The sequence below is a fragment of the Chionomys nivalis genome, chromosome 7 (genome assembly GCF_950005125.1).
Source record: "Chionomys nivalis chromosome 7, mChiNiv1.1, whole genome shotgun sequence".
NCBI lineage: Eukaryota > Metazoa > Chordata > Mammalia > Rodentia > Cricetidae > Chionomys > Chionomys nivalis.
Window position 1 is genome coordinate 74,374,037 of NC_080092.1, and position 17,948 is coordinate 74,391,984.

General features: G+C 52.8%; 1 protein-coding gene across 3 annotated transcripts; it reads right to left on the reverse strand.

The window, feature by feature from the left end:
• Positions 1-1,382: 1,382 nt before the first annotated feature.
• Positions 1,383-7,746, reverse strand: Wfikkn2 (WAP, follistatin/kazal, immunoglobulin, kunitz and netrin domain containing 2). 3 transcript variants are annotated; one of them, XM_057775093.1, is made up of 3 exons: positions 7,438-7,746; positions 6,917-7,291; positions 1,383-4,241 (listed from the first exon to the last, which is right to left on the reverse strand). In XM_057775093.1, the coding sequence occupies exons 2-3, from the start codon at positions 7,109-7,111 to the stop codon at positions 2,721-2,723; spliced, it is 1,716 nt and encodes a 571-aa protein (XP_057631076.1). In that variant the 5' UTR covers positions 7,112-7,291; positions 7,438-7,746; the 3' UTR covers positions 1,383-2,720. The 3 variants fall into 3 exon arrangements, with proteins under 3 accessions (XP_057631076.1, XP_057631075.1, XP_057631077.1); XM_057775092.1 differs by having other exon boundaries at positions 6,917-7,299; XM_057775094.1 differs by having other exon boundaries at positions 6,917-7,589; positions 7,683-7,741.
• Between the last annotated feature and the right edge of the window lie 10,202 nt (positions 7,747-17,948).

Below are 17,948 nucleotides of genomic sequence, written 5' to 3' on the forward strand. Positions count from 1 at the left end.
CTATACTGAGAGACTGTCTAAAACAACACCAAACCAATCCAGGGCTGAGGAGACGGCTTAGTGCCAAAGCGTTTGCCTCATAAGCATGAGGGCCTGAGTTTGAATCCCATAAAGCCAGCTGCAGGGTAGCACACACAGCAACAACCAACCGGGAACATGATGTCCCCCTCCCCCGTGTTCTTACTACTCTCTGGGGCCAGGCATGAAGGGGTTCAGAGAGAGCAGGTTGGTGGCAGAGGCTGGAATCAGATCTTGGTGAGCCTGGTCTCGTGGGCTAGGTGGTTTCTGTTCTGTCGGCCTAGCACTGTGGGGCAGAACCCCAAACTTCTGTCTCTACCATGGGAGCAGAACAACAAGCTGGGCCTAACCATGAGGTTTAGACTCCTGTTGTTATAGGTGAACTACAGTGGCACCCAGCAGGTGTGGCTGGGCACTGGGCACCTGCCCCTTGGGCTCTGAGGCTATTTATTGGACATTATGGCATGGGAGCAGGTTCAGCCAATGCCCTCAGGCCTCTAAGCACAGAGTGAGATGACAGTCCCTCCCTGGACACCTGACCAGGTTGGAAAATGACCATGACTCATGCCATCCTGATGGCTAAGTTTCTTGCTCAGTGTCCTTCAGTAATGGCGTGGAGTTCTCAACCCCGCCCTCTCTTCTCTTAGGAAATAGAAGCTCCTTGCCCTCTCTTCAAACCTTCGCTATAGGTGAAAATGGCTGTTCTAGGCTGGGCTGGACCTGGCCTGGATCCCTTCTTTGAGTAAGGCTCTGGGACGCACAGGGAACTGCAGGAGAGAGGCGCCTCTTTTGGGGGTCAGAGAGGCTATGGGTTCCAGACACTTGCAGTAAGTCTCCTTGGGGCCAGGCGCACCGCTGCCAAAGCCAGCATAACGCAGCAGGCTCCCCGAGGACACTGGACACCAGCCTCATCCTAAAGTCTAGATGTCACAGCTGAGCAGCAGCCTCTCCTGCTCTTGTCTCTCCCACCTTCTCACTTAGACTCCGCAGCATCAGAGGCAGGGTCTATGGCCCTGATGTCCCACCGTCCCCTACGGAGCACTTAGACCGTACATCAGGGCCCTGGGACTCTCTTCCTCTCACTATGAACAAGTCACTCTGCCTTCTTGTCTCTGTTTCCTCCTGCTTATTCCACTGAGTGCCACAGTTAAAGAGCCTCATAGAGGACCTGAAAATCTATAGTGTCCCCTCCACTGCCCAAATATGGTCCCGTCGACCAGACTTCTGTCCTAAAAGGTCACCAGGACCAATGATGTGATTGCAGGCCCTTCCTCGCCTTCTCAAAAGAGCCATGCATGCAGAACAATAGACACTATGAATTTTTATTTAGTATCACCCTCCTTATATTTGAGAAAGACATTAGGGTATCCCACAATGCCTCCTTTGGAGGGATGTGGACAGAATGAGGGGCTGAAGAGGGAACAGGAGAGATGCAGAGATGACAGAGAGAACAGGAGAGATGCAGAGATGACAGAGGGGTTCCAAATCCTCTACCCAGTGCTGTGTGCCTGGGACCAGGAGAAACAAGTGATCTCAGAGCTGCCATCTCCAAAGGCTCCTCCCAGACCCCGCCTAGATAGTCCCTCCCTCCTGATGCCTGTAGACATCCACATTCACCACCAGATGGCAGCATCGAGCAATATTCCTTCTCCCTGGGCCCGCCTCCGCTTTGATTCCTGGCCTGTCCCCTGCCCCTCCTGCCTTTTGTCTTCCTTATTTCCCTTGCTACCAAAACAGATCCTGGGACTTCTCCAAGGAAGTCCATGGTCTATAAAAGCATACCGTCCATCAGATGGTAGTGGCTAACTGCTGCCGTTCACCCACTGGCTCCTGGGGGATGAGGACTTGGCGGTTTTTGGCTCTGCCAGGGGAACAGGGCCGCTCTCTATGGTCCTAGCACCTGGCACCCAGGAAGTGCCCACTGAACTGAGCTGAAAGGAACAGAAGCAACCCAACAAACCAATGCAACTGAGGAGGGAAAACAGGGGCTTTTGCTGACCTCAGGGACACAAACTGCGGCCTCCATTACGATAAAGTTATATCCTGGATTGGACAGTGGCTTCCTTAATGGGAGGTGGTCTCTGATTACGTGATGCAGCAGGCGATGGGGAAGTCGTCTTAAGCAACCTTTGAACTCTCTGCTCTCTCCCCATACACCCCCTATACAAGCTAAACCTTTTTTTTTTTTGATTTTTCGAGACAGGGTTTCTCTGTAGTTTTTAGTGCCTATCCTGGAACTAGCTCTTGTAGACCAGGCTGGCCTCGAACTCACAGAGATCCGCCTGCCTCTGCCTCCCGAGTGCTGGGATTAAAGGCGTGCGCCACCACCGCCCGGCCAAGCTAAAACTTTTAACAGTGTAGATGCCCTCTCTTTCTGACCCTGGCTAGGAGACTGGCCAGAAGGACATGGGTCAGCAAAGGGGGAGTGAGACCACTTCAGGGGCCCGCTCACGGGAAATAACTTACATGTGTCTTTTCTTCCCCAGCCAACCTCTCTCCCAGCTAAAAAAAAAAAAAAAAGATATGGACCTTCTGTCGAACCCAAAGACTAGAGATCGTTTTTAAGACCTATGGTGGATTTCTTCCCACATGTTAGCTGAGCTTGCTCCGCCGGCCACGGTTGCCTAACCTGATCTCCCCCATTGGCTGACTGAGGGCAGGGGGTGGGTGGGTGGAGAAGGGTCAGGGTAGACGGGCCAGCCTCAACGCAAGCCCAGGAAATCCTTCAGGACGTCGCAGGTTTTCTTGTGCACGACCTCACGAAGCTTCCTGACCCGCCGTGTGCTCGACGCGCCCACGAAACTGTCGGGCCTCAGAATGGCCATGCCACTCTCCACCTCCCCCATGATGATGAGCGGGGTCTCGCCCACTGTCACGTTGGGGCAAGGGCAGGCCCAGTCTACGTGAAGCAGCGTGACTTCCAGCGGCTCCCGGCCCAGAAACTTGAGGCCCATCTTCTCATCTTTTAGGACCTCATCCACGGTCACCAGGGCGCGGCCCGAGTCGGGCTCCTCAGTCAGCTCTGAGACCCTGCCCAGAATGACAAAATCACTTCGGCAGAAGCTGGTGACGAGTTTCTGCCGTGGCTTGCAGGCCCGGCAGTGCTGGTTGCCCCGTGGGAACGGACACGACTCCTCGCAGGCCTCACGGCTTTCGAAGTTGTTGCCATTGCCCTCGCAGCCGCCGTAGACGAAGGACTGGCATAAGCCCGTCTGGCTGTTGTAGGCCCAGCGCGGTACGTAGGCTTTGCAGGGCCCCTGCAGGGCCGGCAGGCTGCACGTGGCCAGAGGCCCATTCATGCAAGCCAGCATGCAAGCCTCGTAGGTCTCAAAGTGGTTGAGATTGCGATGGCAGTGGCCAAAGGTAAAAGTGAGGCAGTTGTTAGCCTGGGCGTCGAAGTGCCAGCGTGTCTGCTCCTCTCCACAGTCCTCGCTGTCTGGAGGCTTTAGACACTCGGTTGCTGGGAACGCCGTGCCATTGAGACTGCTCTCTGAGGTGGCCCTTGCTTGGCCGCCCCTGACCACTGACAACGGGAAGTCAGCCCTGAGGACGCCAGCGGCATTCTGAGCTGTACAGGTGTAGATGCCGGCATCTTGGGGCTGGGCGTTGTAGATGACCAGCTGGGCGATGTTGGTGACCACCACATTGCCACGCACGTGGTTAGGCCTCATGACCACATTCTCTCTGTCCTCCAGTTGTTTCTCCCAAGTGAGCTCGGGCCGCGGCCGGCCCACCACATCACAGAGGAAGCTCACAGTCTCGCCCACAGTGACCGATTGATGGACAGGATGGTTGAGCAGGGCTGGAGCTGCCATGTCCATCCCCAGAGTCTCCGGAGAGGCCGTGGTAGGATGGGCGGTGGTCTCAGGTGGCGGAGGGCTGGTGTTGGGCCAGGTGAAGTGGTAGCGGCAGGTGACTACAGCCAGGGAGATGCCCTTGGAGCAGGCCTCGGCATCCATGTAGCAGCGGTTGTAGTAGGTGAGGCCGTCGGAGGCGCAGGTGAAGCTGGGCTCCTTCTCGCACCGGTCTTTGCACTTGCACACGGGCTGCCCGTCCCAGATGTCGCACTCCGAGCCCTGCTGCAGGCACATGAAGTGGTCGCACGTGGCCTCCTTGGGCATGCCCACGGGGCCCTTCTTCCCTTTCACGTCCAGGTAGCGGGCTGCCACGCAGCTCTTGGTCCCACACACGTTGGGGCAGCACTTCTCATAGGTCTCACACTCCTGAAAGAGTCACAGAGTTTTGAATAGCGAGGAAGCAAGAACAGAGTCTCACATCGCCCCCCAAAGGCTGGGACGTGAGGACTCACACGTGCACGCACATGTGTACACAAAGCACTTAACGTCGATAAGAACCCCTGTAGATTCAGCACCCACTGTCTGTCCGGCTCCTGACCATCCTTCAGTTTTACCGCTCTCTTCCAGGCCCAAGGGGGTACAACCACTATTCCCACCTTGTACAGAATCTGAAGCACAGAGAGGTTAAACAACTCGCCCAAGATCCCAGAGCTGGGAGTGTGGGAGGGGATGAGCCACAGACCTCTGAAAGGGATATGTGCTCACTATCATTTTCAAAATGAGAACATAGAGAGGCAGAGGGACGACACGCAAGCCACAGAGATGAGAGGCGGCAGAAAAGGGCGCAGGCCTCTCTTAAGTGGGATCCCGAAACGGAACACCATATGGTTACCCAGATGAAGGCTTACAGCGTGAGGCTGACTTTTTCTCTTTTTCCCACTGGGGGAAGGATGTGTTGACTAATGTGAAGAGGTCACATCTGGGCCCATGTTCAAGGCTAGCCACAACTAGAAGACCCCCGCAACACACACTGAATCCGGGATGTCAGAGAACCCTGGTGACCAGGAAAAAAAAAACAACAACAACAAAAAAAAAAAACAGTCCCCCTGTGTGGTATGAGCAAAGCCTTGCTAGTCTGTAATCCCCCTCTGACTTCTGTGGAGCCATGGAAGGCTTTACTTTAATTCTTCAAAATTAGCACATGCCACTAGAGTCGACACAAACGCGGTTGCATGTAGCGCGTTGCACAATGTCACACCGTGCGGCTGGGCAACTGGCTGGGCCACTAATCCTCCACCAGGTAGTGGCTGTGTGAAGCAGTCCCCACCACCCTGGCCCCTCGTCCTTCCCACTTTGATTCCAGCCCTTTTGACATTCCACACGAGCTAAGAGGGGGGAAACAGCCCCACCCGGCTGTGTGGAGCCGCTGCTTGACTTCTCTACTGTTCTTCCCCTTTCAGCTTAGAATAAAGACTTTGTTTGGCAGCCCTTGTTTGGCATAGGCTTCTGGGTCACAACAGGGGAAGCTCGGGGACAGAGATGGGTCACATCCAGAGCTGGCGTTCAAGGGACAGAGATCTCAGGGGTGGAGGGTGGACAGGGACAGAACAAACTGGTGAACAGGAAAGCCTGTTTTTTGGCCTGAGGGCTATTCTGTTCCAATGTGGGTAGGCTGTTCCCTTGGGACCCAGAGGTCCAGGAATGGCTGGACACTTCAGAACCAGAACCCTTGGGGACCTAGTGAAGGAACCCTGGAGGGGATATTTAGAATACTTTCATTTAAAGACTTACAGTGTCCCCATGGGCTACCTGAATCCTTAGCTGCACTCCAGTGCCTTCTCCAGACAGCAAAGTCAGCCAGAGTTCCACTGTCCCTAAGTGCCACCTGATTCCAGGCTAACCAGTATCAGTGAAAAAGTTTCCCGGAATGTAATCATCTGATGGCGTGAGCTCTCCGGGTGGCAGAATTGTCAACTTTCGCCGGGCGGTGGTGGCGCACGCCTTTAATCCCAGCACTCGGGAGGCAGAGGCAGGCGGATCTCTGTGAGTTCGAGACCAGCCTGGTCTACAAGAGCTAGTTCCAGGACAGGCTCCAAAACCACAGAGAAACCCTGTCTCGAAAAACCCCCCAAAAAAAAAAAAAAAAAAAAAAAAAGAATTGTCAACTTTCCCTGGTCCTTCTTCCTCGGCACCACCAATGTGTACACCTTTCTTGAGAAGCCTGACAATGGTCCCCGGGAGAATGAGGCAGAAGCCACTCTCTCCATGGAAGCCCCATGCCTTCCCAGTGTGAACAGCTACTTCCAGCAGAACTGGGACCTCCCATGTTCTTCAATGATGCCTCCAGCAGACCCAAAGCCCTGGAAGACTCTGAGCCACCCTCAGAGATGGCCAGGCTGGAAGTGGCCACACCGAGGGCAGGCATGGGTTAGTAGGCACGGGTACTGTGGTAAACCCAGCAGGACTGGACAAAGACGACCCTTGGAAGAACCCACCAGGTAGCCAGGGAAGAATCATCTGGAAGTGGCCTTGCCTACGGCAGCGTCCAAAAGGGAGGAGCAGATGGGAGCACCGAAGAGCCCAACAGGTGGGGACTCAGTTCGTTTTCTTCCCAGGACACTTAGAGTATTTGACAGACTAGCTCCCACTCAAACTGCCCAGCAGCCTCACCGCTGTGTGGCTGAGTCTAAACCTGGGAAAGGGCCTAGAAACCGACTATAACAAGCTGCAGACACAGTGTCAGGTAGGCTTCCAAGCCAACCTGTCCCTCCCTGGCTACGGCATCTCTCTCACCTGTGAGTGGTCTGCTGCCCATCTACCACGCTGTTATGTTACCCAACACACGGCTTGTGCCCAGTGCCCACAGCAGCCCTCAACGAACACAAAGAGGGGTGCTCCAAGGTGGGTTGGATACCACACCCTCTTTCAGGCCTCAGCAGGATATAGGCAGGCATCAACTCCCGTTAGTCTTCAGGTGGGCAGGGTCTGTCTGTGTTCCTTCGTGTTCCTGGAGGTCCTCCTGAGTCATCCCCACCCCAAAGCTCCCACACCATCACAGACCCACTCAATGGTCCATCTCAGGCTAAAGGAGTCCCACTCACCTGGTCAGTTTCACACTCTCGCTTGCAGGTGCTCTGGGCATCCACCCAAAGGTTGGGGTTCATGTCGTTGGGGCAGATGCCCGCATGGGAATAGCGGATGGGTGGCAATGTTAAGCCTCGAAGGGGTGCCCCCAGGAGCAGCAGCAACAGCAGCCCCCAGTGGAACCAGAACCGATGACACCCTGGGACCCTCATGGTGCGGTCTGCAGTGGCCAGAAGGCTTGCATGTGATGACACCAAGGGCTGAGGCCCACCAGGGCCCTTCTTCTCCAGGGGCTGGCACACCTGCCCTCTTCACCCCAGCAAGTCTCCTTGCTGAGGCTGCTTGCTGGCTTCGGCTGCTGTGGCCGCTTCCACCAAGTGCAGCCTGCTGGGCTGTGAAGCTTCAGATAAAAGAAAGGTCTTTGGAAGGAAACTCCGTCCCCCCCCCCCAAACCCGGGTGCGCAGGGAGAGGAACACGGCAGGGGCTCGAGCCTGGATTTATATCCTGGGCGCACCACCCGAGTGGGAGCGAGCTAACCTGATGTCTGTCAGAGGCAGGCTGCTGGCGCCTCTGTCCCGTGGCTGATCACAGACGTGTTGCAGAAGGGGGAAAAGCTGGAAGCAGTTTAGGCAGCGGTCTCTGGCACGGTGGGACACCTGCTTGTTCTTGACTCCAGGAGGCCTTTAACCCTTTCCAGGGACAGAAATGGCATGTGCTTTGAGGGGAGCTGGCCCCAGGACACGCACGCTCACTGTGAGGCAGGTTTGTTTCCCTTTCCCCACCTCCTTGGGGCCAGGCCCCCTCCTCCTCTCAGCCACCTCTAAAGAACACACAATCGCTTGTTACGAGGAGGGACCTGAGCCGCTGTGTTAGCATCGCCCTGCTTGAGAGTACATTTGAGAGCAAATGACGTGGAAAAACAAGTTCACGGCCATTCAAGGGCGGGCCAAGCAGCCAGCGCTGCGCTGTGTAAGCCGACTCCCACCCCGGGCACCAGGTCCCTTTGTGGGGGGTATGCACGCAGGCAGCACCTCATCCCTGTGTTACGGGGTTACCGGTAGTCCACGTCTTAAAGTAGTTCCAACTTTGGTGAATTCCCCCAAAACCATTCCAGAGAGACATACCAGATATGGTCTGGCTCCCCTGGGCTACTGGGACGGATCACATTCCTCGCTCCTCTCTCTACACACTTGTGGAGTCCAAGAAACCGGTGCAGTCACAGTGTCCCCGGACTCCACTACACCACCACTGAGCTGCTCTCACCCCGTGGCCACAGTGGTCCCTGCTTGGTGAGCCCTTGGGTGCCAGGTACTATGGACATGGGGTTCCAGGCTTCTGGTGGAATTTGTCCAGGGTCCTCGGAAGCACCAACTGTGTCAATCACTCCTTACCCACTCCAGACTCTCTAAGGTGTCAGTTCATCTTAATCCTTGCTGCAAACGGTACATCCGGTTTGGGCTCAGGCAAAGGATGCACAGTGAAGCTAAGCAACTCACCCTGTGTCACACAGCTCCCTTAACACAGAAGGCAAGGGCTGCAGCTTGTTGGGTGTGGGCAGGGCCTTTTAAAGCCACCCCTCCCCCATCCATCTGCCAGGACGGCTGTCAAGGTACAGCCTAAAATCTGGTTTTTACAGAACGGTCAAGAGGTTTTCGAAAATCAAGGGTTGTATTTGTGGGAGGCCCGGGAAGAGAGACGTTAAGTGACCGGGAGGTTAGAAGCAATTTCTGTCCCAAGAGCTTAAGGGTATCTCAGTCATTATATGCTCGGAGTGATGAGGAAAGGAAGGAAAGAAGAGGTACCTTTGTGAGGATAAGCCAAGAGGGATTGGGGGGCAGACTGGGCTGCAGTGCTTAAGCAGGGAAGTGGCTGGAAGGGGGACCCGAGGCCCTCGGCTGTTCTCTTGATAAACTTGACCAACCACCTGCAAGATCACCTAAAGGTTCTCCCTCTTCCTAGGTTGGTGAAGTACTGGCTTCTCCTGTTCTGAGCAGACTCCTTCCCATTGCATGGGTCTAAGATCCATCTTCTCTGCTGAAGGGCTAGCGAGGGGTGTCAGGTCTCTATCAAGCTATCAGAACAAACCTCCCTCTGAGGAGGCCCATGCCAGTAAGGCAGCCAGACAGCAGGCAAGGCCGGCTGCTTTGAAATCCCTGTAATGTCAGAAGCCGTGTCCCTGCTGCTCAAAGCAGGAGCTGCCACACTGCCCTGCCCCGACTGTGGCTTGCTCAGCTTCCCGCGACACCACAAAAGGAAACAGACAGTGGCAGCTTTCTGCCCAGCACTCAGAGGAGAGAGTGTCACAAGCCATCATACCAGAAGAGGGTTTGGAAGGAGGACGATGGGTGCCCGATGGGTCTGCAGAGACCATGAGTGGGATCTGGGGGAGAGGAGAGGAACGGGAGAGACATTGCACCCCCTCTCACCCATTTTTCACTGGCGACCCTCCTTGCAGCCCCAGGAGACCCCTGTTCAAGAGAGGAAGCTTAACAGGAAAGGCAGGCTAGGCCTGCCAAGTTGTCCAGGGGAACCACGACCCAAGCCCCCCCTCTATGGGACCCACACCTGTAGCCAGCAAGTCTTCCAGTCCTGCTGAGGCCTCCCCATCTCTGCCTCTGCCCTGACGCTTGTTTCTAAGCTATTCTGAAGTTCATTCTTATAGCACGTGCCCCACCACCCTGAGCCCCCTCTGTGACTCCCTCACACCTAGGGAAGGAGGTTCCCGCTACCAAGTTCCCCTGGGCCCCAAGTTCCTCACTGCGAATAGATGTTAGGCTGAGCTGCTAGGTAGAGGCCTGTCCTCTGGGTGTCTCAACCACTGAGTGTGAGAGGCAGGAGTTGCCTACTGGGCACTGGCCTGTCTTCAAGAGCCCCTTCCACAGACAGCTATACCCTTATCACCCTTCAGGGTGAACTCAGGACCTGCTCTGAGGTATTGCTGGCAAGAGGCCACCCTCGCTCTGTCAGTGAACTCTAGGTGACCCTTGACCTCAGGTTCACCCTGAGTTTCCTGAGCAAGTGGGGTCGTGACAAGACAACACAATAGTGACACCATTACCCAAATTAGCCAGCCCCACCTTACCCCTCAGCGGCAGAGCTGCAGACCACCCAAAGGCCCGGAGGAGCCTCACAGACACAACCCTCATCCACAAGTCAAGCCTCTTACCTCTCATCATGTCTGTCCCCTCTTTCCCTATCCCATCTCTCTCCTCAAGTGGTTCTTAAAGCACCTACTATGTGCTTTGCAGACATCTACAATGGTATGTTCAGTTTGCACCGGGAAACAAGCATTTCAAAACGATGATAACCAGGGAATATGGGATTGGGGTCCTCACAGTGCTGAGGGGTAGGAGAGAGGGGCTGGGCTTGGGGTTTGTGCCTCAGGATGACATTGGGTAGGGCTTGAGACTGAGCAGCGTCTGTAAGAGGAAAGAAGGCAGTTTTCTACACCCCTCACAGAGGCCTGGCCCACAGCGCTGGCCTCCTCGGCCAAGGCCCTCCCTTTGTGGGGCCCAGGCTCCAGGAAGGGGAGATGAGGGCAACTCAGCAGGTTTAGGAGGGGTGGGGGTGGGAGCTGCCCCACGCCTTTCGAAAGACAATGCTAGCAAAGACAGACCAGAAGCTTGCTCTGCTCCACCCTGCCTAGGCTCTAGGTAGGGCATAACACTGTCCCACGTGGAAAGCCAGTCCCAGGGAGCCCTCTGGCCCTGTGTTTGGAAGGATTCGGGGAGCAGGAATTGAGATACAGAGAAGACGCTGTCCTCCCTGAGGTGTTCAGATGGACAGCCCAGGCCACCTCAGCGAAAGGCTCATTACCCAGCTGGGGACCCCCTGCCCGAGCGGCCTCAGGCCTGGCTTACATTACAAGGCTACATGAGCTCTTCCCTCCAAGTGAGGCTGCACGGAGCCTTGGAATAATTATGGGGCCTCAGCAGATGGCGGAGGCGGATGGGGGAGGCCTTCAGCTGTGGGACACGTGACCCGCCGGCATCTGTGTGGAACAGGACCTGGGAGTGTCCAGGCTGAGCTGAGGGTGGTAGGGGGGTTGGCACTGAGTCAAGATCAGGAATTATGGGCTTGGGAGGGGTGGGGCACAGTCCAGGGAGGCCTCGTGTTGTTGCCAGAGCCCCTGGACACTGGAAGGATCAGTGTGGTTCCCGAAGCACAGAGGCGCACCCCAGGCGCGCAGGGCTGGGTGGCTTTGAGAACCTGCATGTCCTGGAGGGGCTTAGGACAGGTCCTGCCCCTCTGTGGGACTTGGGCTGAGCCACATATATGGAGCAGGGAGCAGGCTTGGCATTCACGTCACTTAAGGGAAGACTACCTCAAGTTCCCCATCTGAGGCCCCTTCAGCTCCCGCCTCTGTGATCCGTGTCCTGATTCCTCCAGATTTGCACTGATGGGATGGGCTTCAAAAAGCCCTGTGAAGCCCTCAGCCAAGACAAACAAGGGCAGGCAGGCTCGAAGGTGTCTGCTCCCTACTCTTCTCCGCCTGAGGAGATCGAGTTCCAGCTTTCCCACACGTTGGGGGGCAGGAGGGACACTGCAGGAGGAGCCTGGCCTCCCTTTCATTTAGCCCCCCCATCTTAAAAGCTCCCCGTTTCTGCCTTATTCCTGCTTCTTGTTCATTGAGATGACCTCAGGCTTGGGGGTTACCTGACATTCCATGCTGTCCAGCAACGGGGCTCATGTTCTCTAAAGCCATCTGTACCCCCTGAAATGCATCTCATCATCAGTGTATCCCACTTTGTGTGCACCTGCATGTGTACAGGGCGTAGAAGGGGCCGAGCCAGGATAAGACACAGTCCCTTCCCCCACTGACTACTGTTGCAAGATTCTGGATTGACAATAGTCCCTGCACGCTGAAGATGGGGAAAGCATCCCGCATGGACCACCGGGAACTATGTCTCAGTTGATATCAGCATAACCATCCTCTCCCTCACCCCACCCCCAGCAGCTACTCTCCTCAGTCAGATCTTTCAAAGTGCCACACAGCTCTTCCCCTTCAGCCTCGCTCAGACCTTGTCCTCTGGCAGGGACTGTTAGCCCTAGACAGCAGCTTTCTGAACCCTCTCAGAACCCATACCAGAAAGGAAGCTCTCCACATACCCGAGGACCAGGAAAGCAACATCCTGACTGCTGGTTCCCAGTGTAGTTTGTAAATAATAAAGCAGAGTCAAGCAGAATGGCAGCTTACAAAACTGTATGTTGACTGGAGTTGGGTTTAAGGATGACACTCAAAAGGTACCTGCATATCCCAACCCCAGGACCTGGGAATATTTGGGAGAAAGCTCTTTGCGGACATGAAGGGTCTTGAAATGAGACCATCCTGGATTGTCTGGGAGGAACCTCCACCCGATAGCAAGTGTCTACACAGGACACAGGAACACACGAAACAGGAGAGAGACAGCCGCAAACTTGGGGAAGCCGCAGCCAAATGGAGAGGCAAGAGCTTTAAAGGAAACAAGGACCTGCAGACATGACTCTCATCCATTAGAACTGGGATGAGGCAGGCACTGTGTCCCAAACCACCAAGTATGTGGCGCATTGTTAGGGCGGCCGCGCTAAATAAACACACCTGTCTGGAACTCTTCAAGGGCCTTTCTAGTGATGGTTAAATGGCTGGCATAGCAGGACCCGCCCTTCTTGGTCCCTCCAAATAGCTTCTCTGGAGCACGTTCTCTTTTTTTATCAGGTTTATATCCCTCTCCACTTTTGTTTTTGCTCAGCCAGGAGCCACGGCTTCATCAATAATAGAAGGAACACAGGCTTCAGCTTCAGCTCCCCCTTTGAAACACTGGTAAATAATTAGGTCCTCGTTTTCAGATGGTTATTGCTAGCATCAGCCCGGCACGTACGTTATTACCCCGCACCCTTCCGCTTGTGACATGGCCAGTTCTCTGTCTGTAACTCACACTTCGGCCCCGTCAACCCCTCCCTCTCCTCGTGCCTCCTGTGCAGCTGGAGTCTGTGTGTTTTTTTGAACGTCTGGGACTGCTTCACCTTGAACTTGGAATTCCTCAGCAGGGACGAACTGTGCCTGCCAACAGAAGTCCTCAGTCTTGAGTCCCTCACAAATGATGTCGTCAGGATTTGAAGTTGAGCCTTTGCAGATATTTGGTTTGCAGACAAGGAAGGTGTTGCTAGATGGTGGCCCTAGTCCTTCCTGTGACAAAGACCTAGTTTGCACACAGTTTCCCCAGTCAACTCTGCTTTGCTTTTCTGACTGGCTCTCTTTTATTTACCGAGTCAGGGTCTCTCCATGCAGTCTAGGCTGGCCTGGAACTGGTGATCTTTCTGCCTCAGCTTTTTGAGTGCTGGGTGTGTCCCACTATGCCCAGTAAGGTTTGACTCCCTCTTGGTATTCTCTCTCTCCCCGCTTTCATCCTCTCCCTCCCTTCCCTTCTCTCTCTTTTCCACAAGGTCTCTCTGTAAAGCCCAGGCTGGACTGGAACCCTCTATTTAGCCCAGAATTACAGATGTCAGCTACCTTGCCTGGCTTAGGGTTCTTTTTTAAATGTTATGATGGCATTGTTTTATTCTTGGAAACTGAGGGTCAGGATGTGTTTGTCTGTTTGTTTTTTGGTTGGTTGGTTGGTTTGGTTTCTCGAGACAGGGTTTCTCTGTGTAACAGTCCTAGCTGTCCTGGAACTCGCTTTATAGACCAGGCTGGCCTCGAACTCACAGAGGTCTGATTGCCTCTGTCTCCCGAGTGCTGGGATTAAAGACATGTACCACAACCATTTGGCTAGGATGTGGTTTTTTTATTTACATTATTACTGTGTGCCTGTACGTGTGTGCCTATGATGTCTGTGTGAGCATGCATGCCATGGCACATGTGGAAGTCTTTGGGAGTCAATTCTCCTTCTATTATAGGTTAATGGGTTGAACTCAGATCACCTGGTTTGCCCACCACTTTGGCCCACTAAGCCATTTCATCCACCTGGTCAGGATGGTTCTAGAAACTTTTAAGGAACTAAGCACTGAAGGGAAAGCAAACTGAATAAATTCCATCTTTAATCTGCGGTCTTCAGGGGAAGAAACTACAGTATGTCATAAGAAGTCCAGTGTCGGCAGGGTGGTTCGGTGGGTGGCCATATATGTCTGATGACTTGAGTTTGATTTCTGGGACCTGCTTAGAGCTGTAAGGAGAAAACCAGCTCCCTAGGGTTGTCCTCTGACCCCACACAGGTGCTGCAGCAATGTTCCACCTAACTAACCACTTACACACACACTACCAAGTAAACAAATATTTAAAAAATAAATATAGCTGGGCAGTGGTGGAACACACCTTTAATCTCAGCACTTAGGGGGCAGAAGCAGGCTGATCTCTAAAAAGGAGGGAGGAGGAGAAACGTATTTTTCATGGAGACTCTGCGCATGCATTCATGTTCATGGCTGCAGTAGAAGGGTCTACACAAGGCGGCATTGGGTGTTAATCGCAGCACTGGGGAGGCAGAGGCAGCAGATCTCTCCAGGTCTGAGGTCACGCTGTTCTACACAGCAAGTTCCAGGTCAGATGGCCAAGGCTGCATTAAAACACACACACACAAAAACAAGCAAAAAGAATCCGGAGTGTTCCAAAAATTTAAGACCACTTGTTCAATTTTTTTATTATGTCCATCAGAAGGTTCAATGTTGCAATGTTACAAGATACAAGATTAATACATGAACTGCTCGAAGTTGAAATTAAACCACAAGGGTCAGCCACAGCCTAGTGGTGATACACAGATGAATAGAAATGGGTTAATTTAAGATATAAGAGCTAACTAGAAAGACACCTAAGCTATTGGCCAAATAGTGTTGTAATTAATATAGTTTCTGTGTGTATTTGGGTCTAGGCGGCTGGGAAACAAAAGAGCAGTCTCTGACTGTAAGCATGCAGGAAGACACGATGCTGGAGAAGGAGCCGAGGGTTCTTACATCTTCATCCCCAGGCAAAAGGAAGCAGTCTGTCTCACTGGGTGTGGCTTGAGCCTATATGAGACCTCAAAGCCCACCTCCACAGTGACACACTTCCTCCAACAGGACCACATCTACTCCAACAAATTCACCTAATAGTGTCACTCCCTTTGGGGACCATTTTCTTTTTTTTTTCTTTTTTTTTTTTTAAATATTTATTTATTTATTGTGTATACAATATTCTGTCTGTGTGTATGTCTGCAGGCCTGAAGAGGGCACCAGACCTCATTCCAGATGGTTGTGAGCCACCATGTGGTTGCTGGGAATTGAACTCAGGACCTTTGGAAGAGCAGGCAATGCTCTTAACTGCTGAGCCATCTCTCCAGCCCCACCATTTTCTTTTAAAACATCACAATGTATTGCCCTGTACTTTCTCTCTTTCTTGTATCTGTTCCCACCATGATACTGCCTGCCTGCCATGTGTAGTCAAGGGGGCCCTCACTGGAGGCAGAACAGACAGGACAGCCCTATTTTAGACTTCAGCCCCTAAAACTATGTAGTAAATAAGCTATTTGCATCATATCCACAGCCAAGAGGAGAAAGAAATAAATGGACGTGTGTTTCACTTGCTCGTTCATTCTCAGACTCTTAGGACCTCCTGCCTTGGCAATGGTACTGGCTTCGCAGCCAAGCCACACCCAGGCTTTATCCCACTCTTTCTGGGGGTTCTATGGACTGTCTCCTCACAGTCACAAGCTTCCATCACAGAAGAACCAAACTGCTGTCGGTTTGTCAGAGCAGCAAAAATGAGCTATTATTTCAAGAACAAATATCAAAAGTATATTCAGGATCTACATGCAAGAAACTATAAAGCTGGGGATTGGAAAGATGACTCTGTTGTTAAGATCACTGGCTGCTGTCCTGGAGGACCCAAGTTCAAATCCCAGCACCCACATGGTGGCCCACGACCATCTGTAACTTCCGTTTCACGGGATTCAGTGCCCCCTCTGGCCTCTGTAGGCACCAGGCATGCACATGGTATACAAACATCCATGCATCGCAACACAGAAAGAAAAACAAAAGCCTTTTCAAAAGAAGCTACAAACTGTGATGAAAGAAATTGAAGCAAATTTAAAGAGGGGCTCTCTGGTCACAAACTGGACGGCAATATTGTGAAAGCGGCGGTTCTTCTCAATGTCGTCTACTGAGTCAGTGACGTCCTGGAAAATGTGCCAGAAAAACAGAAAGCCAGAACAGAGAGCCCAGACACAAAGCCAAACAGGAGCAAAAACCGTGGAACAAAGACGAGATAGCCTTGTCAACAGACGGTGCAGCACCGACTGGACATCCACATGCGAAATAAATAAATAAGAGAATCTAGACCAAATACATAATACGCTTCCCCCAAAATTAATTAAAAGTGTGTCAAGGAGGAGGGCTGGAGAGATGGCTCAGTGGTTAAGAGCATTGCCTGCTCTTCCAAAGGTCCTGAGTTCAATTCTCGGCAACCACATGGTGGCTCACAACGATCTGTAATGAGGTCTGGTGCTCTCTTCTGGCCTGCAGACATACAGACAGAATATTGTATACATAATAAATAAATATTTTTTAAAAAGTGTGTCAAGGAGCTAAACATAAAAAGACAAAACTTTTCAAATTCTGGACATTAACGTAATAGGAAATTTAAATACTCTTGAGTTTGGCAATAAGATTTTAGGCATAATACCCAAATCATGATCTGTGGAAGGAAACAATAATAAATTATTCCCACCCTACAAAAGACAGCATTAGGAGGATGAAAAGAAGCCTCAGACTGAGAGAAGAGGTCCCTGTCCCTCAGCTCTGTGATTATTTTACTCCTCTCCCTGTGGTAAAAAAACACCCTGAGAAAAAGTCACTCAGAACTGAGCGGTGGTGGCGCAGGCCTCTAATCCCAGCACTCGGGAGGCAGAGGCAGGCAGAGCTCTGTGAGTTCGAGGCCAGCCTGGTCTATAGCATGAGTTTCAGGACAGCCAGGGCTACACACAGAAACCCTGTCTTGAAGAACCAAAAGAAAAAAGTGACTCAGGGGAGCTTACAATTCTAAGTTATGGCCCATTGTGGGAGGGAGGTCGAGCCTGGAACTTACGTCACTTCCACGGTCGAGAGGAGGAGGAAATGGGTGCCCTGCTCGCCAACTCCCACCCAGTCAGGCCCTCCTGCCCCAGCAGTGCTGCTAGCTCAGCACCTCAGCCACACCCAGGCTTTACCTCACTCCTGTGAGTCTATTTACCTTCTCTTCAGAGTCACAAATGGCTGCCGTCACCCCAAGCCCCTGGTGATGACACCGAAAGACAGGTGTGGTAGGGGCTGTCAGAGCACAGCCTCCCTTGAAGTTAGGTTGATGTGATGTAACCATTTGGGCCTGGGAACGATGAGTGGAAGCGTGAGGGCTCCTAGCAGGAGTCCACCATTCTCGTGAGCTTCTAAGGCAAGTTGTTCCGTGGGCACCTGCAAGTAGCTCCAAGCTTGTCACCCCTCAAATGGTCACCGCCGTGTGACAGGATGAAGATCAGGATGAGCGTTGCTTTACCCAGGATTCCTCCACCCATGAGATTTGTCTTCAAGTTAGAACTTCTAGCCCTAAAGTGAGGAGTTAGACACATGTTGGCAATGTTCCCAAGAGAAACAAGAGAAAGGCCTTCAAGATGTGGCCCAAGGTTCTCACTTCCAGTTCGGAAGATCATGGTGGCAAGTTCTTCGCTACCCTTTCCACAGAGAGGTAAATTGTATCTTTCTTTCCATTGAGTCTGACTGTGGTTAGCTTTGACAATAGCATGTGCCAGAAATACAACTCCCAAGTCAGGCCTTAAAGGTCACAGTGTCTGTGATTGTCCTTTTGTTTGTGATGGCTCCTTTGAGGAGACAGCCATTGTTGGAGCTGTGGGACCACAGACTATAAGCCACTCTAATAAATCGTTTATCATTTGATCATATCCATCCTATCAGCTCTATTCCTCTAGGGAATCATCACCAATACAGGGTCCAAGCTGTAGGGCAAACCCTAGCTGATATCCCGGACACCACTGGAGAACCCGATCCAGGGGTGAGAGTGGCTGGGCTCTCAACAGTGAACCCTTACCAGGCTGGAGGCCGTAGGTCTGCCG